This window comes from Eubalaena glacialis, chromosome 3 (assembly GCF_028564815.1).
Source record: "Eubalaena glacialis isolate mEubGla1 chromosome 3, mEubGla1.1.hap2.+ XY, whole genome shotgun sequence".
Classification (NCBI taxonomy): Eukaryota; Metazoa; Chordata; class Mammalia; order Artiodactyla; family Balaenidae; genus Eubalaena; species Eubalaena glacialis.
Genome location: NC_083718.1, coordinates 142043536 through 142070800, shown reverse-complemented (window position 1 = coordinate 142070800; position 27265 = coordinate 142043536). Strand labels below are relative to the sequence as shown.

The 27265-nt window shown below is 36.6% G+C and overlaps 1 protein-coding gene across 5 annotated transcripts in view; it reads left to right on the top strand.

Annotated features, from left to right (window-relative positions):
- Positions 1 to 27265, top strand: part of PATJ (PATJ crumbs cell polarity complex component) — a 350262-nt gene that overhangs the window by 209040 nt on the left and 113957 nt on the right. For all 5 annotated transcript variants that reach the window (XM_061184132.1, XM_061184131.1, XM_061184130.1 and 2 more), the window contains one exon: positions 21578 to 21669. In XM_061184132.1, the coding sequence (XP_061040115.1) occupies positions 21578 to 21669 (92 nt within the window). The remainder of the gene's footprint in view (positions 1 to 21577; positions 21670 to 27265) is intronic.

Genomic DNA, 27265 nt, shown 5'->3' with positions numbered 1-27265 from the left:
AGCTTTGTATGGGATCGCTAGAGTGAGCCACGTTGTCTTAAAATCATGGAGAGAAAGTGGCATGAAAGAGAAAGTAAAAATGAGGATATTCGAAGGAACTCAATTACTGTGGAAGATTATAAGAAATAGGCATAGGAATGTATGCAGGGGAATAAACATTCCATTTGGAAGGAATCAGTGGATTTCAGCAGTGCCTCTCAAGACTCTCCTTAATGCAGTTTTCCCTTGGACCCTTACATGACATATTGGGATAGTTGTCCAGGCCTCCGGTCTCTCCTTTTTCCAATTTCTTGCCCACTCCCTTCCAGCCCCACTCATTGTCATACTGAAATGCAGGCTGGAAAGACATGCTCTTCAGTTATGGAAGAGTGTTTCCTTATATCAGCCTCATCATATAATTTATTTCTATATTTTGCTTTATTTGCACAATAGAAAATTCTTACAGTCACCATGCAATCTTAAGACACAAAGCCTGAAAGAAAAGTGTCAATGAAATTCTTATTCCAAGTTTGACTTACTAACAGTATCAAACACCTGCTTGAACTCATCACAAACATGGGTCCTGTATGTGTGTTTTAATTATAGTTTTTAAGAGATAGGCCTAAAATCAGTAATCCAACCTGAAAATCAGGTGTTCCACCCAAAGCAGTAAGCATATGCCAATTTCTCATTAAGTCAGGAAAAATTATGCATTACATGTCAACCCCAGACCACACATCAGTTTCCTAAAATGCAACTAAGACACAGTAAAGATATTGTATATAGGTAACACATAATTATGTTAGGATGTAAAGTGTCTAATATTGCTTCAGAATCACAAAATAATATGATGCTAACACACAGTTGCTTTGTATGCAGTAACATGGCTTCTGTTAGCTCCGCCAGCATCTAAGCTGTACATCCTCCTAGTTGACACTGAGTTTGTGGCTCAAAATATCTTCCTGTGATTCTGTACTCGAAATACAGCTCTGATCTTTTCCCTCACAATGTTTTGTTTAAAATCTTTTGCTTTGTATTGGGAGTATAGATATAAATTTTTCCTTTATAAGCATTTACTGAAAAATATTGTATTGAGAGAGATGTAGATTCTATGAAGTTTGAGTATTAAAAATCAAAAGGTATGGGAAAATGTTAACTGGGGAGGTACACCCTTATATGTTTTCTGCCCTTTAAAAAAGCTTTATTATGGAGTTTTGTGGGGTTTTTTTTAATCTACAAAATAAACAGAATAGCATAATGAAATTCTTTTGTATAGCCATCACATTGCTCAACAATTACCAATACTCTATTTGTGTATCACTTGTACCTCCATATACCCACCCCTACTCAGAAAATATTATTTTTATAGTCCTGTGTGTATATGTATGTGTGTTATAATTTACATAAAATGAAACGCACAGATTTTATCTGTACAATTTTGACAACTGTGTACACCTGTATAACCCAAACACCTATCATTTCCATCTCCCCAGAAACTTTTGTGGAGTATCAATTCAAGTCTTCTCCTCATTTTTAATTATTTGTCTTTTTATAATTGAATTGAATGTAGGAGTTCTTTATGTATTCTGGAATATATTCTGGATACTAGTTCTTTATCAGATATATGATTTTTGGATCTTTTCTCTCAATCTGTGGCTTGCCTACTTATATTCTTAATGGTATCTTTATATGTATAGAAGTTCTTAGTTTTGATAAAATCGTTATTCATTTTTTTCTTTTATAGTTGTTGTCTTAGCTGAGAATCTTTGCCATCCTTCAGGTTGCAACACTATTGTCCTATATAAGCTTTATAGTTTTAGTTTTTATATTTAGTTCTATGATTCATCTTGAGTTACTCTGTGTATGTGGTGTGAGGTAGGGGGTGGGGCTTATTTTTTCCCCAGCTGAATATCCAGTTGTTTCGGCACCATTTGTGAAAGACTTTTCTTTCCCATTGAATTCCTTTGCACCTTTGTCAAGAATCAGATGACCATATAACTATACGTCTATTTTCAGGCTCTCAGTTCTCTTCTATTAATCTGTTTATCATTTATGCCATTACTGCATTGCCTTGATTAAAATGTATCTTAATAGCAAGTCTTTAATTCAGGTTGTGCTAAGTCCTTTGTTCTTTTCTTAAATTTTTTATAGTTGATGTAAAATTATGTATAGTCAATTGTAAAATATTACATAAGTACAGGTGTACAGTATAATGATTCACAATTTTAAAGGTTATACTCTATAGTTATTATATAAAGTACTGGCTATATTCACTGTGCTGTGTAATATATATTGGTAGCTTATTTTATTTTATTTTTAATTTTTGGCTGCGTCGGGTCCTCGTTGCTGCGCGTGGGCTTTCTCCAGTTGAGGTGAGCGGGGGCTACTCTTTGTTGTGGTGCGCGGGCTTCTCATTGCAGTGGCTTCTCTTGTTGCAGAGCACGGGCTCCAGGTGCACGGACTTCAGTAGTTGTGGCACGTAAGCTCTAGAGCACAGGCTCAGTAGTTGTGGTGCACGGGCTTAGTTGCTCTGCGGCATGTGGGATCCTCCCGGACCAGGGCTCAAACCCGTGTCCCCTGCATCGGCAGGCGGATTCTCAACCACTGCGCCACCAGGGAAGCCCAGTAGCTTATTTTATACCTAATAGTTTGTACCTCTTAATCCCCTATCTCTATATCGCCCCTCCCCCTTTCCCTCTCCCCACTGGTAACCACTAGTTTGTTTTCTGTATCTGTGAGTCCACTACTTTTTTGTTATATTCACTAGTTTGTTGTATCCTTTAGATTCCACGTATAAGTGATATCATACGGTATTTGTCTCTCTGACTTATTTCACTTAGCATGATACCCTCCAAGTCCATCCATGTTGCTGCAAATGGCAAAATTTCATTCTTTTTATGGTTGAATAGTATTCCATTGTGTATGTATACCACATCTTCTTTTCCATTCATCTGTTGATGGACACTTAGGTTGCTTCCATATCTTGGCAATTGTAAATAGTGCTACTATGAACATTCGGGTGTATGTGTCTTTTCAGATTAATATTTTGTTTCTTTCAGGTATATACCCAGGAGTGGAATTGCTGGGTCATATGGTAATTCTATTTTAAGTTTTTTGAGAAATCTACATACGATTTTCCATGGTGGCTGCACCAGTTTACATTCCCACCAGTAGTATTTGAGGGTTCCATTTTCTCCACATCCTTGCCAACGTTTGTTATTTGTGTTCTTTTTGATGATAGCCATTCTGACAGATTTGAGGTGATACTTCACTTTGTTGTTTTCTTTTCAATTAATTAATTAATTATTTATTTTTATTGCAGTATAGTTGATTTACAATATTATGCCAATCTCTGCTGTACAGCAAAGTGACTCAGTTTTACACATAAGTACATTCTTTTTTAAATATTGCTGTCCATTATGGTTTATCCCAAGAGAATGGATATAGTTCCCTGTGCTGTACAGTAGGACAAATGTTGTTTATCCATTTATTATTCTAAATGTAATAGTTTGCATCTACCAACCCCAAATTCTCAGTCCATCCCTCTCCCTCCCCCACCCCCTTGGCAACCACAAGTCTGATCTCTATGTCTGTGACTCTGTTTCTGTTTTGTAGATAGGTTCATTCATGTCATATTTTAGATTCCACATATAAGTGATATCATATGGTATTTGTCTTTCTGTTTCTGACTTTACTTAGTATGATAATCTCTCGTTGCATCCATGTTGCTGCAAATGGCATTACTTTGTTATTTTTTGTGGCTGAGTAGTATTCCATTATATATATGTGCCACATCTTCTTTATCCATTCATCTGTCGATGGACATTTAGGTTGTTTCCAGGTTTTGGCTATTGTGAATAGTACTGCTATGAACATAGGGGTGCATGTGTCTTTTTGAATTATTTCAATAATTTTGTCCATACTTCCCTTTGTTCTTATTCATCAAAATTGATTTGGGCTATTCTAGGTCCTTTGAATTTCCATACGAATCTTAGAGCCAACTTGTAAATTTCTATTTTAAAAAAAAAGCCAACTAGAATTTTTATTGAGATTATACTGAATCTATAGTTTAATTTAGGAGCACTAGACATCTTAACAATACTGAGTCTTCCAAATTATGAACGTGATATCTCTCCATTTAATTACTTATCTGCAGAGTTGCATAACTTTTGGTGTAGAACCTTTCCATTTTCAGTTAAGTGAATTCTTATGTATTTTATATTTTCCAGTTCTCTTATTGCTAGTACATATATAGAAATACAATTGATTTTCATATATTTCTATATTGACCTTGTATCCTATAATCATGCTTAACTAACTTATTAGTTATAGTAGTTTTTATTGATATCTTAGCATTTTCTAGAGGTAAACAATCGTGTCATCTGTGTATAGGGAGTTTTATTTCTTCCTTTTCAATCTTTATGATCTTTTATTTTTCCTTCTTTCCTTCCTGCCTGCCTTCTTCCCTCCTCCTCCCCCACCCCTTCCTCCTCTTTTTCCTTTTTAAATCACAATTTGACATTGTTCTTTTGTCAATTACTTTTTCTGCACCTATTTAACTTATTTGCATATGTTTTAAAATGATATTTAAATATAACACAAAAGGACACTAACTTGTGGGATAGTCAAAACTCTTTACCATAATATTCAAAGTCTTTCAAAAGATATCTTTAACCTACCTTTCCAGCTTCTGCCACTACTTCATCATTCTATGATCCCACTACATTGAACCATTTAAATAAGTTCTCAGTACAGATGTGCATTTCTCTCATTCCATTCTTTTGCCATGTATTTTATTCAGTATACTTTGGCATTTTTAAGACCTAGCTCAACTGTTTTGGCATAAGTTTACGAAATTATTTTTGTTATTATCCTAAATAAAAATCGCCTGCCAATGAAGGGGACACGGGTTCAAGCTCTGGTCCGGAAAGATCCCCCATGCCATGGAGCAACTAAGCCTGTGTGCCACAACTACTGAGCCTGCACTCTAGAACCCGCGAGCCACAACTATGGAGCCCACATGCCACAACTACTGAAGCCTGTGCGCCTAGAGCCCATGCTCCGCAACAAGAGAAGCCACCACAATGAGAAGCCCACGTACTGCAACAAAGAGTAGCCCCTGCTCGCCACAGCTAGAGGAAGCCCACGCACAGCAACAAAGACCCAACGCAGCCAAAAATAAATAAATAAATAAAATTTTAAAAAAGAAAAAAAAAGACCTTTAGATCTGATATCTCTTCTTAATATAGAGGGTTTTTCTTTTAATGTTTTTTAACTTTAGGTAATTGGCTTGAAATTCAGTGGTAAAGATTACAGAATGGAAAAACAGATATTATTAGTTATTATTTGTTGAAAATGTACTTTTTTTTATGAGAGATGGCTTCTAATACTAGATATATTTTTAAGTAACTATCTTTCTTGTATAAGTCCCTTAATCTCTCTGATCATCACTTAACTAGAAGGAGAGTCAATAATATCGTCGAGAACCTTTCAAACTTAATGTTTTGTGATTCTGGGATCTAAATTTTTGCTTCTCAAATTTCAGCATATAATTTAGCCTAAGGTATTTCTTATCTCTATTCTGGGGAACATAAAAGCTGTAAATCCCTTCTCAAAAATTTTGCAAAATAAATCTCTTTAACTATATAAGTTGCTCTCAACCGAGGTTGTGTATCAGAATCACGGGACAGTTTCACCTAAATAACAACCCTTCACCCCAGCCTACTAGATGAGAATCTCTGATGTTGAAGGCCTAGGTGTGCTTTTTGTAAGTTACCTAATTGATATATGATATAAATGTAATCAGGAGTCTAGATGTGAATTTTTGCTCTTCTTATAGAACATTGACAAAAATACCAGGAGCCTCTGTAACCTTACTGTAGAAAATATAACCATTTGCTCCTCAGTTCAGATTTCACACCAGTTGCATGAAATAAAATGGTGTACTCAGCGATGGAACTAGCAATTTCGACAACCAGTTCAAGTAGCATTGAATGTGTCCTTGAATCTGCAAAGGACAAAGGAGAGATCCCTACATGGTCCATAGTACTTCCTGCCCTTCATTTTGAGTCTCTGTCTCCATCCATTTATTCTAAATGCCAAGAGAAGCAGGACTGATCTAGACATAGGGGCTGTGGCTGGAAAAATGAGGGCAGGAGAGTAGGATGATTTCTCAGCTGAAGGCTCAAAATTTTGCACAATATTTAAATATAATTTAAAATTATTTTGACTAAATTTTATTGCCCATCCTTGTTTCTGGCTATGAGTCAAAAGTATTAGGTTAGCAAATATTAAAAAATAGAAAAAAATTCTAATGGATTCCCTAACATACTGAGTTGTTATAAAGGTGTTGCTTCTTATTGTTGTTTTTCTCTTTTTTAACTTAGAGAAACTTAACTTTTTTACATGTTTTTAAAGTAACATGTAATCATAAAAAATTGTAATTGTACAGGTAAAAGTAATAATCTTCCCTCTTTTTCCTCTGTAGTACTACTCCTCCAGAAGAAACCACTGTCAGTTTACCATCCTTCCTACTGGTCTCATGCATGGTCATACACATTTGTGCAAATATAAATTTTATAGTTAATAACCACAAATAGAATCATATTGTACATACCTTTTTTAATGAATGATGTATCATTTTCCATATCACTACAGATAATACTATAACATACTGGTGTATATGTCTTTGTGCAATTCCTGTGGCATAAATATATCAAATCATCTTTCTTTAGTGTTATACAAATTTTCCACCCCACTACCAGTATGTAAGAGAGTGTTTCCCACCCCCCAAATCTGGCAAAACATTGAATATAATCAGATCTTAGCCAACCTGCCAGGTGCAGTTTTTTTCATTGAAAAAATTCTTCACACATATATCATACATATACACATAAGGAAGTGACTGAGAAGACAGTCCTATACTCTGGTGAGGCAGAGTTTTTAAAGTTGACGCTTGAACTGGATTTTTCTAGGCCTTCACCACTGTACAGAGTTTGGAATGAGAATTGGATGCTGGGAATTATTTTGGACAAGGAGGGAGGTGGTTGGGGATGGGATATGGGTGATTAAGATGAGTATTAAGTGAAATAGCAGGAGTCCCATGGCATCAAGTTGAATATACATTTCACTCATACCAAAGGCTGCATCCTCACTGGAAAGAGGCTTTGGGATCAGAAGACTTGAGTTTGGATTCTGACTCTGCCACTACCTCACCTAGAACCCTTGCACTAGTTACTGAGCTTGTGAGTCTCAGTGTCCTCGTTAAAAAAGTACAGGAGCACCTATCTTGCCTACCTGTCACGCTGAGCAGTGTGGCAGTGCTGGACTCTTTATGAGGTATGCTTCAAAAGCAATAGAATGTGTATGATGGAATCCTGCCTCTACAGAACTGATTCGCTGATGAGATTTGTGTTTAAAAAACGAAAAAAAAAAAAAAAGAGAAACTGTGGCTTGAAGGAGGAGAGTTGGGGACTTTGATAAGGTCCTTTGATGACTGATTTTGTGGCTGTCTGTAGATGCAGCAAGAAAAATGTTTTGAAGTCAAGAGAAAAAAATTCTGGTAGCAGAGAGAATTGGAGTAGAGTGCTAATCAGATCATTTGTTTGAAAGAAGCAACTATTAATCTGGGCCTTACTAGTTTGGGGGAAGTCTTGACTCCTAGTATGTATCGATGTTCTTAGAAGAGGAATTCCAGGTCACTATTCACCTGAGATCCTATTTACTTATTTGAGTAACAATACCATTAATAGAGATAGGGTGTAATGCCTCAACCTCCTAGGAAAGCATGATTCCTCTGCAATATTAATGAGCTGTTCAGGGGTAGATTATACTTATGACTCCATTCACTTATTCCTTTCTATTCCCTGCATGTAATAGGAAACTATCCACAGACACCCTACTTCATTTGGTCAAGTGAACCAACCTATAGCAGTTGGGGCTATTTCCACAGAAACACTAAGAATCAGAGCAACACAAAAACATATTTCTCTGCTCACTTCCTTGAAGTTGATATTTTTCAATAGTGTCAGGGTTTAGAATTCAAAGGAGTATCTTACTATTTTCCTAATATATCAAATTTGGAGAGATGTGAGCTGCATACTATTACTTTGCCTTCAGAAGGTATTTCAATTTAATTCGTTTTGTTTGAGAGAAAATAAATCTCTCACGCTTAAGCCTTGTAAATTAATGTGTTCCTTTGGGAACATTGTATTTAACAAGAAATGAAGTTGCAGAAGACCTTATTTCAACACTATGTTTATTAAATTTAGTTCTTAAAACCTGCTCTTTTGCCCAACTATTAAGTTATTAGAGGTTGAAGTATATTATTTTGTCTTTTGAGAAAAAAATTAATGTGAAAATTTATCCAGAAATACCTTTTTGTTGTAGTGAAATTTTGTTTTCATGTCAGTTTCAGTTATCTTCCCTGTTCCATCTCTGCCTTGGTGCCTCCTTCTTACCTTCAGTTCTCCCATGTGCAGAACTGAAGGCAGTGGTTTGGAAAGTGAGGATTGTTTTTCATGGGGGCTGGTGCCCAAGATTTTTGGAAAGGGAAAATATTCTACAAAGTCTTCTTTGAACGGGATCTGGGTATCTTTATTCTGTTAGTCTATACTCTGCCCCCTAAAGCTATACCTGTGGTTCCTAGGAAGAGACCTGCAGTTTCCTACCTACATATCTTTTTTTTTTAATTTAATTTTATTTATTTATTTATACAGCAGTTTCTTATTAATTATCCATTTTATACGTATTAGTGTATACATGTCAATCCCAATCTCCCAATTCATCACACACACACACACCACCCCCGCCACTTTCCCCCCCTTGGTGTCCATACATTTGTTCTCTACATCTGTGTCTCAATTTCTGACCTGCAAACTGGTTCATCTGTACTATTTTTCTAGGTTCCCCATACATGCATTAATATACGATATTTGTTTTTCTCTTTCTGACTTACTTCATTCTGTATGACAGTCTCTAGATCCATCCATGTCTCTACAAATGACTCAATTTCGTTCCTTTTTATGGCTGAGTAATATTCCATTATATATATATGTACCACATCTTTATCCATTCGTCTGTCGATGGGCATTTAGGTTGCTTCCATGACCTGGCTATTGTAAATAGTGCTGCAGTGAACATTGGGGTGCATGTGTCTTTTTGAATTATGGTTTTCTCTGGGTATATGCCCAGGAGTGGGATGGCTGGGTCATATGGTAGTTCTATTTTTAGTTTTTTAAGGAACCTCCATACTGTTCTCCATAGTGGCTGTATCAATTTACATTCCCACCAACAGTGCAAGAGGGTTCCCTTTTCTCCACGCCCTCTCCAGCATTTGTTGTTTGTAGATTTTCTGATGATGCCCATTCTAACTGGTGTGAGGTGAAACCTCATTGTAGTTTTGATTTGAATTTCTCTAATAATTAGTGATGTTGAGCAGGTTTTCTTGTGCTTCTTGGCCATCTGTATGTCTTCTTTGGAGAAATGTCTATTTAGGTCTTCTGCCCATTTTTGGATTGGGTTGTTTATTTTTTTAATATTGAGCTGCATGAGCTGTTTATATATTTTGGAGATTAATCCTTTGTCCATTGATTCGTTCGCAAATATTTTCTCCCATTCTGAGGATTGTCTTTTCATCTTGTTTATGGTTTCCTTTGCTGTGCAAAAGCTTTGAAGTTTCATTAGGTCGCATTTGTTTATCTTTGTTTTTATTTCCATTACTCTAGGAGGTGGATCAAAAAAGATCTTGCTGTCATTTGTGGCAAAGAATGTTCTTCCTATGTTTTCCTCTAAGAGTTTTATAGTGTCTGATCTTACATTTAGGTCTCTAATCCATTATGAGTTTATTTTCATGTATGGTGTTAGGGAGTGTTCTAATTTCATTCTTGTACATGTAGCTGTCCAGTTTTCCCAGCACTACTTTATTGAAGAGACTGTCTTTTCTCCATTGTATATCCTTGCCTCCTTTGTCATAGACTAGTTGACCATAGGTGCATGGGCTTATCTCTGGGCTTTCTATCCTGTTCCATTGATCTATGTTTCTGTTTTTGTGCCAGTACCATACTGTCTTGATTACTGTAGCTTTGTACTGTACTCTGAAGTCAGGGAGTCTGATTCCTCCAGCTCCGTTTTCTTCCCTCAAGACCGCTTTGACTATTCGGGGTCCTTTGTGTCTCCATACAAATTTTAAGATTTTTTGTTCTAGTTCTGTAAAAAATGCCATTGGTCATTTGATAGGGATTGCATTGAATCTGTAGATTGCTTTGGGTAGTATAGTCATTTTCACAATGTTGATTCTTCCAATCCAAGTACATGGTATATCTCTCCATCTGTTTGTATCATCTTTAATTTCTTTCATCAGTGTCTTATAGTTTTCTGCATACAGGTCTTTTGTCTCCCTAGGTGGCTTTATTCCTAGGTATTTTATTCTTTTTGTTGCAGTGGTAATTGGGAGTGTTTCCTTAATTTCTCTTTCAGATTTTTCATCATTAGTGTATAGGAATGCAAGAGATTTCTGTGCATTAATTTTGTATCCTGCAACTTTACCAAATTCATTGATTAGCTCTAGTAGTTTTCTGGTGGCATCTTTAGGATTTTCTATGTATAGTATCATGTCATCTGCAAACAGTGACAGTTTTACTTCTTCTTTTCCAATTTGTATTCCTTTTATTTCTTTTTCTTCTCTGATTGCCGTGGCTAGGACTTCCAAAACTATGTTGAATAATAGTGGTGAGAGTGGACATCCTTGTCTCATTCCTGATCTTAGAGGAAATGGTTTCAGTTTTTCACCATTGAGAATGATGTTTGCTGTGGGTTTGTCATATATGGCCTTTATTATGTTGAGGTAGGTTCCCTCTATGCCCACTTTCTGGAGAGTTTTTATCATAAATGGGTGTTGAATTTTGTCAAAAGCTTTTTCTGCATCTATTGAGATGATCATATGGTTTTTCTTCTTCAGTTTGTTAATATGGTGTGTCACATTGATTGGTTTGCATATATTGAAGAATCCCTGCATCCCTGGGATAAATCCCACTTGATCATGGTGTTGTTGGATTCTGTTTGCTAGTATTTTGTTGAGGATTTTTGCATCTATATTCATCAGTGATATTGGTCTGTAATTTTCTTTTTTTGTAGTATCTTTGTCTGGTTTTGGTATCAGGGTGAGGGTGGCCTCATAGAATGAGTTTGGGAGTGTTCCTTCCTCTGCAATTTTTTGGAAGAGTTTGAGAAGGATGGGTGTTTCCTCTTCTCTAAATGTTTGTTAGAATTCACCTGTGAAGCCATCTGGTCGTGGGCTTTTGTTTGTTGGAAGATATTTAATCACAGTTTCAATTTCATTACTTGTGATTGGTCTGTTCATATTTTCTCTTTCTTCCTGGTTCAGTGTTGGAAGGTTATACCTTTCTAAGAATTTGTCCATTTCTTCCAGGTTGGCCATTTTATTGGCAGAGTTGCTTGTAGTAGTCTCAGGATGCTTTGTATTTCTGCGGTGTCTGTTGTAACTTCTCCTTTTTCATTTCTAATTTTATTGATGTGAGTCCTCTCCCTCTTTTTCTTGATGAATCTGGCTAATGGTTTATCAATTTTGTTTATCTTCTCAAAGAACCAGCTTTTAGTTTTATTGATCTTTGCTATTGTTTTCTTTGTTTCTATTTCATTTATTTCTGCTCTGATCTTTATGATTTCTTTCCTTCTGCTAACTTTGGGTTTTGTTTGTTCTTCTTTCTCTCGTTCCTTTAGGTGTAAGGTTAGATTGTTTACTTGAGATTTTTCTTGTTTCTTGAGGTAGGCTTGTATAGCTATAAACTTCCCTCTTAGAACTGCTTTTGCTGCATCCCATAGGTTTTGGATCACCGTGTTTTCATTGTCATTTGCCTCTAGGTATTTTTTGATTTCCTCTTTGATTTCTTCCGTGATCTCTTGGTTATTTAGTAACGTATTTTTTAGCCTCCATGTGTTTGTGTTTTTTTCTTTTTTTTCCCTGTAGTTGATTTCTAATCTCATAGCATTGTGGTCAGAAAAAATGCTTGATACGATTTCAATTTTCTTAAATTTACTGGGGCTTGATTTGTGACCCAAGATGTGATCTGTCCTGGAGAATGTTCCATGAGCACTTGAGAAGAAAGTGTAATCTGCTGTTTTTGGATGGAATGTCCTATGAATGTCAATTAAATCTATCTGGTCTATTGTGTCATTTAAAGCTTCTGTTTCCTTAGTAATTTTCTGTTTGGATGATCTGTCCATTGGTGCAAGTGAGGTGTTAAAGTCCTCCACTATCACTGTGTTACTGTCGATTTCCCCTTTTAGAGCTGTTAGCAGTTGCCTTATGTATTGAGGTGCTCCTATTTTGGGTGCATATATATTTATAATTGTTATATCTTCTTCTTGGATTGATCCCTTGATCATTATGTAGTGTCCTTCCTTGTCTCTTGTAACATTGTTTATTTTAAAGTCTATTTTATCTGATATGAGTATTGCTACTCCAGCTTTCTTTTGATTTCCATTTGCATGGAATATCTTTTTCCATCCCCTCACTTTCAGTCTGTATGTGTCCCTAGGTCTGAAGTGGGTCTCTTGTAGACAGCATATATCTGGGTCTTGTTTTTGTATCCATTCAGCGAGCCTGTGTCTTTTGGTTGGAGCATTTAATCCATTCACGTTTAAGGTAATTATCGATATGTATGTTCCTATGACCATTTTCTCGATTGTTTTGGGTTTGTTTTTGTAGGTCCTTTTCTTCTGTTGTGTTTCCCACTTAGAGAAGTTCCTTTAGCATTTGTTGTAGAGCTGGTTTGGTGGTGCTGAATTCTCTTAGCTTTTGCTTGTCTGTAAAGCTTTTGATTTCTCCATCGAATCTGAATGAGATTCTTGCCGGGTAGAGTAATGTTGGTTGTAGGTTCTTCCCTTTCATCACTTTAAGTATATCATGCCACTGCCTTCTGCCTTGTAGAGTTTCTGCTGAGAAATCAGCTGTTAACCTTATGGGAGTTCCCCTGTATGTTATTTGTCGTTTTTCCCTTGCTGCTTTCAATAATTTTTCTTTTTCTTTAATTTTTGCCAATTTGATTACTATGTGTCTCGGCGTGTTTCTCCTTGGGTTTATCCTGTATGGGACTCTCTGCGCTTCCCAGACTTGGGTGGCTATTTCCTTTCCCAAGTTAGGGAAGTTTTCAACTATAATCTCTTCCAGTATTTTCTTGGGTCCTTTCTCTCTCTCTTCTCCTTCTGGGACCATTCTGATGCGAATGTTGTTGCATTTAATGTTGTCCCAGAAGTCTCTTAGGCTGTCTTCATTTCTTTTCATTCTTTTTTCTTTATTCTGTTCCGCAGCAGTGAATTCCACTGTTCTGTCTTCCAGGTTATTTATCCGTCCTTCTGCCTCAGTTATTCTGCTATTGATTCCTTCTAGTGTAGTTTTCATTTCAGTTATTGTATTGTTCATCTCTGTTTGTTTGTTCTTTAATTCTTCTAGGTCTTTGTTAAACATTTCTTGCATCTTCTCGATCTTTGTCTCCATTCTTTTCCGAGGTCCTGGATCATCTTCACTATCGTTATTCTGAATTCTTTTTCTGGAAGTTTTCCTATCTCCACTTCATTTAGTTGTTTTTCTGGGGTTTTATCTTGTTCCTTCATCTGGTACATAGCCCTCTGCCTTTTCATCTTGTCTGTCCTTCTGTGAATATGGTTTTTGTTCCATGGGCTGCAGGATTGTAGTTCTTCTTGCTTCTGCTGTCTGATCTCTGGTGAATGAGGCTATCTAAGAGTCTTGTGCAAGTTTCTTGATGTGAGGGACTGGTGGTGGGTAGAGCTGGCTGTTGGTCTGTACATATCTTTCCATATATGAAAATAGCTTTTCCCCAGTCCTGGTGCCCTTCCTGCCACTCAGTTAACTCTGTGCCTGCTAAGCTTCTGTCTACTCCTCAATACCCACCCACCCATCTCCAAGAAGAGATGATCACCTCTTGCTTTATGCCTACATCCATCATACAGCAATGCAGTTATTTGTGTCCAAGACTGTGTCACTTATTAGAGTTCAAGGTGCTTGAGTGCAGGAACCAAATCTGACTAAATGAAAGTAATACCAGTAAAGTGACTTTCAGAGAATGGGTATCTGAAACATAGTTGGTGCTCAATACATGGCAGCTGTGGTGATGATGGTAATGAAAATTCCTGTTTCCTCATCAGTTGCACAATGACTGCTGAATAAGTGAATAAATTGATAGATGTAACACATAGCTATTATACTTTTATTGGAATATTTCTTGGTCTCGGGATTCTATTTTGTGAGGCCCTGTTAATTGGATTTAAAATTGCATAGGATTAAAAATAAGTTACTTACCCTATGGCTTTCCCCCTCCATCCCCATATCCTTAATAATGGTTTCTAATTATTAATAGGACAGGCTTTTGGACTTAAACAGATTTGGTTATAAATACTGGCTCTAAATATATTGGTCAAATTCCTTAAACTCATTAATCCCCAATTTCTCCATCTGTATAATGAGGTAATAATGCATTCCTCTACTGATTTGTGTAAAATAATGTATTTAAAGCATATGTGTATGTTTGTGTGTAGTGTATATGCCTTGTATGTTGTGAGCATTTATAAATAGTATTGTTACAAAGTAGTTATAAAATATCAATATAAAAAAACCAAACTGGAAATCACCTTAAATCCCACCAAAGTTACCATCATTGTTGATATTTAGTAGAGATACTCATAGAGCTTTCTTTAGACTCTGACAGAAACTTTTACATAAATGAAAACAATGTGATAAATAGATTACATGGTATTTTGTCACTTACTTTTTCCACTCAATAGTGTTATCTTTTTATGGCAATGGATTTAGATCTATATCACCCTCCTTCACCTTTTAATGGCACAGTTTTCCATTTATCGATGTATGAAGACAAATATAATGAACCTTTTGTTGATGAATGTATAGTTTTTTCTATTTTTTTCCATTATAAGTTATAGCCACGATAGGCATTTTGACACCTTGATTTTTAATCTTTTTAGGATAAATTCTTAGAAGTGGAATTGTAATTAAATTTTTTTTTTTTGGTTGCGTTGGGTCTTTGTTGCTGCTCGTGGGCTTTCTCTAGTTGCGGTGAGTGGGGACTACTCTTCGTTGAGGTGCGCGGGCTTCTCATTGTGGTGGCTTCTCTTTTTGCGGAGCACGGGCTCTAGGCGCGTGGACTCAGTAGTTGTGGGTCACGGGCTCTAGAGCGCAGGCTCAGTAGTTGTGACGCATGGGCTTAGTTGCTCTGTGGCATGTGGGATCTTCCCGGACCAGGGCTCGAACCCGTGTCCTCTGCATTGGCAGGAGGATTCTTAACCACTACACCACCAGGGAAGTCCTTGGAATTGTTAGATTAAAAATTAAACTGTAAGAAGATCCATCAAGTTATAAACACTTATGATTTGTTTTTTTTTCTCTACGTGTGTGTTATAGTCAGTAAGAGAGTTCATTTAAGAAAAAAGTTAACCTGTAGATTCTAATGTCTTGAAATGTAAAATTTAGAATATATTTAAAAGTGAATTAGGGAGGACTCTCAGATTTCATCAGCAATTTCAGTTACCTGAATTCTAACTCAATTTTTTAATAATAATTTATTACTGTTCATAATAAATCATCATATTTAATAAAAGCATGGGCAAAGGGTGTGTTTTTGAGCATAATATATTTTAACATGATATTCAAACCTCAGGCAAATCTGTTGCTTGAACTAAATTTTAATTTTTGTATAATTAATATTTCTAATCCAAGCTTAAGTTAATTAACTTTTACTTCCAATTTGGTATGTTTTTGGGTAGATTTAATTGAGCTGCTCTCCAGCATAAATTTATATTCATGTTCAGTTGAACTATGGAAAATTAAGAGTAGTTGAAAAGCTACCTCTTCATGATATTTTTGAATAGTTAATTTTATTGAAACAAATCTCATTAAGGACTTTTGAAGTGAAAGTTTATGTAGTATATATAACAAAAGGATTTATATCTGTTTACTTTTGCTGAATCGTTGCTGGATTAACCTAATTCTACTTCTTCTACAAACTATAAAATATTGCAATTAAGTATTCCATCTCTGCTACCTGAATATAGAGGGTTTACCTCAAATCAGTGTTTTTTGTTTTTTGTTCCCCCCCTGCCCTGAGTAGCAGAAACCAACCCTTGAGGGGAAATATGGATCAAAATGAAAACCCATTATAATATGATGTAAGTTTTCCAAATACAGATGTTTCTTATTTGGAGCTATTGTCTTCAGTATCTAGAACTGCTATAAGTTGCTCCTGAATGACATTTCATTCAGTTGGAAATTCAGAACTTAGGAAAAGATGAGCTAACTTACCCATGATAAAATATTAGTGTCATTCGGGACCAGGGATCATAGAGCTGAGATAGAAGTTACTGACCTTGTGGAGGATCTCAGAAAGGCCTTTTTTTGGTCAGTAATCAGAAGGGTAAGCCAAACACAGATAAGAAAACCAGAATTGTAGATCAAGAGTATAAAAAGCTCCTTCATACAGAAAGTATATAAAGTAGATAAAGCTCCTTTAAACCCCCAAAAAAGAGAGAATCTTGATGGTCCCAGTCTGTGTCATATGTCCTCCAGCTTCAGCCTGGAGTGGCATGACAAACAATACTAACTTGGCTGTCAACCATTATGGATGGCGTTTGTGATGGGAAGGTTGGAAGGACCATCCCTGGTAAAGGAAGTGGTTGTGTGCTAGCAACAATCCCCAAAGTCTCTACTACATCCTTTCTCATTTAGTAATATGGAAATCAAGATGGAGTATCATAAAATACACTTCCCATAGTCATGGCTGGGTGAACGTGGGAAAAGATATTATTTATCACCCAAACTGGGTTACTTTTGAGAGGGAGCACTATAAATAATGGGAACAACATGCGTAAACTGGACTGTCCCAGACTTAGAATATATAGTTACCCTTTAATGGAAGAATATACGGTTACCCTTTAATGGAAGAATATATGGTTACCCTTTAATGGAAGAGTTGTACATCTCAGATTTTAAGATAATAAATAGACTATTTGGGGGGAGTTGGAATAACAAGTCAGGACGAAGGATAGTTCTTCGTGCAATTATTAGATAGTATCAAAGATAAGGATATATCTAAATAATTTATTATTTTTTCTGTATATCATTGAGTTGCCTTTGAAAGGAGAAACTTTGGGCAAGCACTTAGTTTCTCTACTTCTCAGTTTACTGGAAGTAAATAATAATGTGTTTTCCAATCTCTAGATAATCTGAATGATCACATATTCTGAAAGGATGAAATATTTTAACTGTTTTCCTTTGGCTTGGGTCAGAAAAAAACTTAAAAGTTAGTCAATCTTTGTCTATTTGTATAATGAAAAAAAAGTGAAATAAGTATATATTATTGTTCAGGGTGTAGCTTGTTTGCTCAAAAGGAAAGGTGCAGTCTTACAGAACTGCATACTGCATTAAGGATTTCAAAAGCCTAACAGAGCTATCGGGTCTTGCCTCTATGTGTTGTGGTGAAATGCTTGATTCTGATTTGTGTATCTCAGAATTCCAGGACCTAAGATGGTAGGTGTCCAGCTCAGAGTTTATTTAATAGACACCTTTACAAAGATGACTTTAGAAATCAGCTGATTTTTATGTGCACCATACGGATGATAATACCTCTAGGTGTGCCTTAGGAAAACAGGGTTTTCAACTAATAGGTAAATCACCTTGGGCAAATTACTCAAGGTCTTGGAGTACCAGTTTCATAATCTGGTGAAAGTACATAACACCTGGTTATTCTTAGATTTAACTGACATCCTGTGCATCAAGAGCTTTGCAGAGTGTTTGGCACGGAGAAAGCACTCAGTGGCTGGTAGTTATTATTAATTAGAATTAACCTGAAAAACTTCCAGGAGGTACAAAATGCTTTCTTTCTGTCTATGCTATACTTAGAAGACGTCCTCCATCTGTTGTTTAAACAATAGTGCCCTCAGAAAACAGCATCTTCTCAGAAATAGGAAAAGTGACAGTCTGAAGTTAATTTGCATAAAATGCATTATATTCTTTCTAATTACTTACTGAATTTTCTCTGGAATGGGTTTCCTTAGAGATGAGGAAATATAAAAAAAACCTGCTTATGTCATTGGACGCTATATACCTTTCGTTTAAATAGTGAAATTGTTTTGTATACAATAAGATCTAAGAAAACACAAAAGAGATCTTCCTCTCCTGAAACTCAGAGGGCTGCTAATGTGTCATTTCTGAAGCCAGAAGAGACTTTGTCTTGGATTTTTTTTATCCGGAGATCTGCATTTTTCCTTTTAGATTTAATCCTGTAAAATAAGGTTTCACTCTATCTTGAGTTTCCTGTTCTGTTCCCAGTTTTCCACTGAGTAGCAGAGTCTCTAGAGGCCTCTGATCATTGACAGGGAGCAGCTGCCTTAGTAGTAAATGCCACAGTTGTTGGCACTGGAAAGAACATTGCCAGCAAGCAAGCTGCCTCGCCTTTCTACTGCCAGGGCCTCTGAATATTCAGAAACAGCACCAGGAAAGACATATAACTTTAGATTTACTCTTAGGTAAATTGAAATTAATGACTTGCTTTCTTCATTTGGGCTATGATTTTTTTCCTCTTAGAATAATACTGCCATGGATTCTATTCTATCAAATTGGAGGATCACAGCTAAAAGACAGGCATATCCATAAACATGAAACAGCTCAACTTTCTATATGCTCAAGCTTTTGCTAATCAAAAAAACTTTTTTTTTTTTTTTTTAAACTTCAATCACTTTGAAGGCTGGAGCCCACCTCAGAGAAAGCATACTAGCAGTTGATTAATGGAAGTGTTACTTCCATTCAGGGCTCTGTGATTCAGTGCATCCTCACTGAGCACCATTGTATGCAAGCTGTGTATGAAAGCTGGGGAATACCAAGAAGAGGACACCAGTTCCTGCCCTCAAGGAGTTTAGCTCTGTTCAATAAATGTTATATGCCTGCGTGGATGCTTTCCACCTGACAAGGGTTGACTTTACCATGTGGGTGAGATGCAAATAGAATGAGAGAAATTTTTTAAACCTAGTGCCACAGAATTCAAAGACAAGAAAGTGTGATAGGTCGTGGTTTAGGAAAGACTTTCTTTCAGCAGAGGCCAGGCACAGTGGGGAAGATATTCACAAATAATTACCTGAGTGCCAGGCATTGGATCAAGCATAGTCCATGCATCATCTCATTTTTTTTTTTTTTTTTTATTTATTTATTTATTTATTTATTTATTTATTTATTTATTTATTTATTTATTTATTTATTTATTTATTTATTTATTTATTTATGGCTGTGTTGGGTCTTCGTTGCTGCGCGGGCTTTCTCTAGTTGTGGCGAGTGGGGGCCACTCTTCATCACGGTGCGCGGGCCTCTCACCGTCGCGGCCTCTCTTGTTGCGGAGCACAGGCTCCAGACGCGCAGGCTCAGTAGCTGTGGCACACAGGCTCAGTTGCTCTGCGGCATGGGGGATCTTCCCAGACCAGGGCTCGAACCCCTGTCCCCTGCATTGGCAGGCAGACCCTCAACCACTGCGCCACCAGGGAAGCCCTTCATCATCTCATTTTAAAATTGTGATTTAAACTTTCTTATTTGCAGTTCATTATCCATTAAAGAGATTGAAAACTATGGTCAGCAAAAAAGGTGATCTTGCTAGACATACTATGTTGTAGCCAGGCTTTGTCACTTAATACATTTTTGATATTTCTTATGTTGTTAAGTATGCTTTTTCACATCACTCTTAATGACTACATGACTTTAACTATTTCCCTTATAACTAAGTTAGGTAAGAAGATGTAAATATAAGAAAAGTAAAACCATAGAAGTATTAGGAGAAAATATGTTATCTAGAGGGTGGGTGCTTAAAAAAAGATTTATTTTTTTAGAGCAGGAAAATTGAGAGGAAGGTAAAGAGATTTCCTATGGACCCCCCATCCCCAAACATGCACAGCCTCCCTCATTACCAACATCCCCTTCCAGAGTGGTACATTCGTTACAACTGATGAACCTATATTGACCCATCGTAATCACTCAAAGTCCATAAGTTTACATTAGCGCTCACTCTGGGTGTTGCACATTCTGTAGGTCTGGACAAATGTATAATGGCATGTATCCATCATCATAGTGCCATACGGAGGGTGGGCACATTTTTAAATACATCATGTTAAAAAGGCAGAAACCTTAACAGAAAAGATGAGTAGTTTTAACACATAAAAATTAAAAATCCTTTGGGTATCAAGACTACTGTAAATAAAATTTAAAGACATTATTTAATTCTCACAATAGTTTTATGAAATAGGTGCTTAGATTCCTTTTAAAGAAGAAGAAACTGAGACGCAGAGAAATGACAGTGTGGAGATCAGTGGATTTCTGGGAGATTGATTATCTTGGTGAAGAACAAAAGCTGATAAAATGAGAGGCATAGTGAAACGGTGGTTCAAGTTTAGTCTTTGCAGTAGCCTTTGATATGAGTACCAGCTTTATCACTTTGAGGTGATGGATGAGCTTCATTTTAGACAGTTAAAAATACTATATTTTCATTCCATCCTTTGAAGTGTTTATTTCCAAATACTTTCTCATTATAGCTGTTATGACAAAAATGATACCTTTTCCAGATGTCTTCAAATGCAAAAGTTCAGAGACATCAAGGACAGACAAATTAGATGCTAATTGCAGAAAGCATAAATTCCTTTTTACTATCCCTTATATAGTGTACTATACTATCCCTTAAATAATAGAAATTATCAAGGCCTCCGTTAAATAGAGACAGTATGACATAGATCATTAACTACTTATTGAAGAGACAAGAGGGAAAAAGCCAAAACTGTGTGAGCTATTATCAAATGGCTGAAATAAAATAAAAGATTGATTATGGCTATCATCATAGTTTAGCAGTGGGAAAATCTGGAGTGAAGAAATTTAGAATATAAATGTTTTTAGATCATATTTAGGTGAATTCAATCAAGTAAAAATCCCACCACATCTTGGATAAGAGTGGATGCCTCATTGATTGGGTACAGTAAAATGTTTCAGTGCAATTGCTCTAATGTTTGACTTAAAATGGGGATGTAATAGTTACTTCCTCTGGAGTAACAAAATTTATGCTATGTAATAACCTTGACACGTTTACAGAATCATATTTAATGGACACTCCAGAGCTCTGATGAATACCACAGTTTGGTCTGTTTTCTGCATTTTTTAGGAGTCTGGAAAAGCTGTAGGAAATGAAATATCTATCATAAGGTTTTTGCATCCAGCTCAACTGCTGCTGTCAAGTTTAGCAAAAGGGTCAAAAACTGTATTTTCTTTATTAACTGCATTCAAATGAGAATTTAAGAGATTTTAGCAGCTGCTTAGAATTAGTGTTTGAATCTATACTGTGAAGAATGTTAAGATTTTTAGCATTAAAGAGTCCTACATCTACCGACTTAAAAATGAATGAACTTCATTTTTTAATTCCAAGTACATACACATATACTTGTATACATGTATATATACATATATATTTTCATACAAAATATATATATATTACAATTTTACAAGTGCATTTGATTTTTTCCCCCACAGATAAACAATCAGATCCTGTATGGAAGAAGTCACCAAAATGCATCTGCCATTATTAAGACTGCCCCGTCAAAGGTCAAGCTTGTTTTCATCAGGTAGGATAGATACATCTGGTTTTCTAAAACTTAAGATCTCCTCTTGAGATGTTATAATTTGTGTAAGACTATTTCATCTTTGGTTTGTTTAACAAAATCACTGTATTCTAAAAATATATTTCCCTTTTGTGACTGTCACTTCAAGAAAAGTATAGATTGTTTCGATTGTGAGGCGTTCTTGTTATTTACGTTTCACATGATAGAACTGGTAATTGAGGCTTGTATTTTTATTTCCATTAAAAAGAAATTCTTTCCTTCCTGATTATCCTCTTTATAAATATAATAGAATATTCTAGCTTCTCATCCTACTGTCACCATCATTTGGTACATTTGCTGACTCATTAATGCCTTCATCGAAGAATACGCAGGAAAAAAAAGAACCCAGGAAAATTTTAGGAGCTTCGTATTAAGAGTGCTGGTGAGAAATACAGAGGGGAGGAGATGTGAGCTCTGCTGTCTGGAGTCGTGTGGTCGGTCCGTTTGGGGCTCCACATTTGCCCACATCTCATCTGCTAGCTGACTGAGCCCTTTTGGCATAAATGAGTCAGAATTGGGACTCCTCATTGGTGGTGGCCATCATCAGCAGTGGAAGGAAGCTTGATTCCCTGTTATTGGACTGAAATGACAGATGAGTCTGAATTATTCTTAGGGGATGTAACTAACCCTGTATGTTAACTGTCACGCTGTTTCTTTTTGCTTTGGGCCTCAGTTATTATCTGTAAAATGGGGGCTATAAAGCACTTACTTCACTCATTGTGGTGTTTCAAAAATTAGAAATGCTTACCACAGTGTCGAGCATGGAGTAAAGGCTTGAAAAAATGTTAGCTGGTCCTTTATGATGGTGATGATCATTGTTATTCTCCCCCTTCTCTATAGTTACCTGTCAGTAAGACCTGTCCACTCCCAGGAGATGGCTGGGATTAAGGGGGAGTTTTATTCCCAGATATGGGCACTAATGTAGGTGATTGAAATATTCCTTCCCATGCCATCACTTCAGCCTCACAGGCGTTGCTGCTTTGCTCCTGGAGAAATCCTACATTGATGCCCTTTTCTCTTGCTCAGTAACACTTTCTGGATTTCCAGGGGTTTTTACTCTTGTTTCTAGGGGGAGAAACCTTCCTCCTTCTCATCTGTCTTTGTGTATTTATTAAGACGACCACCTCTGGCTTACTCACCTTGAAGTCCTCTGTTAGACACCAATCTCTTTTTTGGGGTTTCTTGCCCCTTGCTGTTGCCAGAGGTTACAAAATTAGAGTTAGATGATGAAAACATGAACAGACTTGAGGAAAGGTCAGCCCCTCAAAAATTTAAGATGTCCCTCAAGAGAAGTGCATACAAGTAAAGAGGTGAAGCCATTTAGGCTTTAGAACTTTGTGTAAAGCTGTGTGAGGATCACATGAGAAGACATTATATAGCAGTCAGTAGAGTCTGCACATCAGTGCTCGGCACATGGTGGCGACTGCTGCAAGGGACATTATTAATGATTAACATTACTGTTACCTCTTCAGCATTTGTGGGGCCTTTATTACTCATGCTGGGTCATCCCATTTTAAAGGGAGCAAAAGAAAATTGAGTAGCATCCAAAGGAAATCATTTAATGCAATTAAGTATTTGGGAAATAGAACCCCCCTCCTTCAAGAAAGAAAGGTTAAATGAACTGAAATTATTTAGAGTACAGAAGAGAAAGCTGAGTCGAATTTTAATAATAGTAATATACTCCCATTAATTTAGTGTCTGGTGGTTTCAATTTTGATTGTTCAGAAGGGATCAGAATCAAGAAAAACTTTGTTCAGGAAATTAATGGTGTAAGCATGATTGAGGATGCTGCTGAATACTTATTTACTGGAAGTGATTTTAAGCAATTTAGAAGGATCAAACTACATTCAGAATATGTCATCTAATTATGAACCTCTGTTACATGGTCATTAAATTATAGTGCCTAGCACATAGTGGGCATTCAGAAAGCTTTACTGAATAAATTTCCTTTCAGCTCCTACTGAGCAATCCAGATTATTTATTCTCCAAAGGCAACAATCATAGTAAGTTAGTTTGACTTATTTTGTGGATTCAAAAATGCATATAGGGCTTCCCTGGTGGCGCAGTGGTTGGGAGTCTGCCTGCTAGTGCAGGGGACACGGGTTCGGGCCCTGGTCTGGGAGGGTCCCACGTGCCGCGGAGCGGCTGGGCCCGTGGGCCACAATTACTGAGCCTGCGCGTCTGGAGCCTGTGCTCCGCAACAGGAGAGGCCACGATAGTGAGAGGCCCGCGCACTGCGATGAGGAGTGGCCCCCGCTTGCCGCAACTGGAGAAAGCCCTTGCACAGAAACGAAGACCCAAGGCAGCCAAAAATAAATAAATAAATAAAATTTAAAAAAAATGCACATAGACATATAACTCATATCTTACAAAATTCCTCATACTTTAGTCCCTCTCCCTACTACTTTCTCAAATAATCTAACTTAGGAAGATTTTCTATATCTTCTTTTATAGGGAGAAAAATGATGTGGGCTTGATTCTGAACAATCTAGTCTTTTCCACTTTTAGACTATCTAAAGGGAAATGAGCTTGAATTGTATCAAGAGAGATGTACGCACTGCTTACAACCTTTTGTTTTATTCAATAGATATGTATCTAATAATTTGTGTGCCAGCATTTTATTAATTAATTAATGCTTCCGTTTCCATAGGGAAGGAACTAGTCATTTGACTAAGAACTCTTACCTAAAGTCATTTGACTAAGAGTTCTTACCTTGTTTTCTAAAAACAAGACTGAACTCTAAGGCTTAGTGATTAAAAAAAGAAACCACAGTTCACCCTGCCTGGGCTTGAAACCTACTCTGTGATATCCCAGCTTTGTGAGCTTAGTCAGTTTCCTGAGCTTTAGTATGGGGATAATATAGCTATCTCTATATTTATAATGTATTCATACATGTCTAATGTATTTATACATGTAAATTGCCTGGCAATATGGACTCAGCAATGGTGGCTGCTATAGTGATGAAGATGATGGTGATGATGTTGATGGCAGAAAAAGGCGGGGAGGGAGGGAGGACAGAGGGCAAAGAGAAGGAAAGAAGTAGTTAGGGAGAAGGGAAGAGGAGGGGTAAAAAAAAGAACCACTTCTCATATATACTTTGTCTAATTCCAGAATTTGACTATTTGTTGAGTAAAGCGCATTCACAGTTTTAGAATGCTTTAATTAACATCATAATGATTAAGCACTGGAAGAGATAGCTACGGACATTATATACAGCCATTTCTGGTAAATGTTAGAATAAGAGACAAGGACACAGCCTGCCTAAAATGTCTTTTATTTCCCTGTCTGCTGTTGTTGGGCTGCCGCTGCTTCTGCTTGTTTCTTCTCCGTGGTCTTCTTTTTTTAATGATGACCTGATACTCTAACAAGGAGTAGAACGCTCTTTAATTGAGGACTGTATAAAGAGAAATCTAATTAACATCAATTAATCCCCATGTCAATAAAATGTATTATAATAGATTTTACTGAGGTAAGTAATATCAAGTAGGGTTGGAATTTAAAGCACTTAAGGAAATCAAAAAAGAAAATATTTTATTGCTCATCAGCTCTGTACATCACCAATAAGGGTATCATGGTAGATTGGTGTCCTATTCATGTGTAGTAACCTGTGCATTTTAGGTGCTATCCAGCACATCATCCTCGCTTCTTCAGGCTAATTGTCTAGTTCATTAATCATTTAGATACATCTTTCAGCCTCTGCCTATAAATTACCTCTTTCAGGCTATTGTTACAAGAACTCTAATTTTGCCTATTTTGGAACCAAATCCTGAAACAATTAAATATTGATTTGTTACCAAGTTTCAGGAAGTTAGCACTTAAATCATTTCAGTACAACAGATGCAATTATACTTTTCTTTAAAACGGCATAACTTGCTTTGTGTGATACAATGTTACTTTAAAAACTGATTTTTATAAATTGTATTTCTTTGATTAGTGCTTCTATTTGGCAGTATTTCCTTCCTTAGTTGAAATTATTGATTCCCTGTGCATTTCCATTATACGGAAAATTTTGGCTTTTATACCTGAGCAACTCTTTTTCAAATTTATTGACAGTTGACATAAAAATGGGAACTGGCCACAGGTTTGGGAGAATGATTAGTAGTAATCACAGAAAGCTGTTAAAATATGCTGCAGGCAACATTTTAATTAACTAGGGTCTTTAGTCTGTAGTGATGTACATTTGTGTGATCAGGTCCTTATATTCTTTTAACACTTGTCTTTATTCATATACTAATTGATCTGTAATTCACAAGAGGGGTCTGTGAGTCATCAAGGAAAATTAGCAAGTTGCTGCTATGTATACATGACTTACATAATCACTCTTTGCCCTTTTCTCCCCACATTGCTAAATTTTGGACAATCCTGTAATCATGTAATTGTGCCCAATGGCACATGTAGACTCTGGTATACTAAATTATTCTACTCTAGATCATCTAGATGTATATTACAATCTGGGGGCTTACTGTGTACCACACACTCAATTCTGTGAGTTTTCCTATTCCACATGATCCCCTCTACACAAGCACTCCAATTTCAGTACAGGAGGAACACTGTATTAATACGATGAAGAATGAATTGCTGTATTTGGCAGTGCAGGGATCCAAGAAGATTAATGATCTCGCCTGCAGCTCTTGTCATACCTTCCCCCACTATCGAAAATTAAATGTCATGTATAACAACTCGCTCTCCATTACTTAATTACATGTGGAAAATGTGTACTGTTAAAAACTGCTGGGGCTAAAGGAGGCCAAATGAAACTGAAACCCTTGGAAAGATTTAGTGCTAGCTGTCAAGCCCTAACAAGTGAAAGTGGACTCGCCATGGGATCCACCTTACTGTATCCATTGAACATGTCTTGTTTTTGTAATTAAAAATATGGTGTGACCTGTTATCCTCTAGCCATGTCCCTAAAAGATGATGCTGATTTGACATTAATGTGAATGTCAAAGTCCATCTGAATAAACAAATTGAATGCCTGTTTTTAAGACCCTTATTGTGCTCTTGATTCTTTACGTCTAGTTTTGATCAATAGGAGGGAAAAAAGATTGTGGGAACAAGTATGAATTTGACTTAAGAAACATTCATGCATTTATTTGATAAGTATTTGCAGAGTGCCTACTTGTGCTAGTGTTGTGGAGTGAGTGACACAGAGAACAGAGAACACAGTCTCTGCCCTAAGAGAGGACACAGAGAGTAAAACAGTCCAGTGCCTTATCCAGTGGTGTAAGTGCTGTGATACTATAGGAACATATAAGAGACACACCTAACCTGGTCTTTGAAGCCTATGGGAGGGTGTCACAGAGAAAGACGTTTAAGCTCAGACCAGAAGGATAAGTAAGCAAAGTCATAGTATGTATAGAAACCCAAAGATTTCTAGAATTGGATGTTATGCCCAATATACCTAAACATTACTTCTAGAAGAAAAGCAGTCCTTCTTTAGGAAAGTATCATTGGATGAACACAGCTATGTATGTCATTTGATTTGATTTCTGTAAGCAAGCATCTTTCTCACTCTCACAGACCATTAAAGAATGCAATGCCCCTTTTCAAGTGCACAATA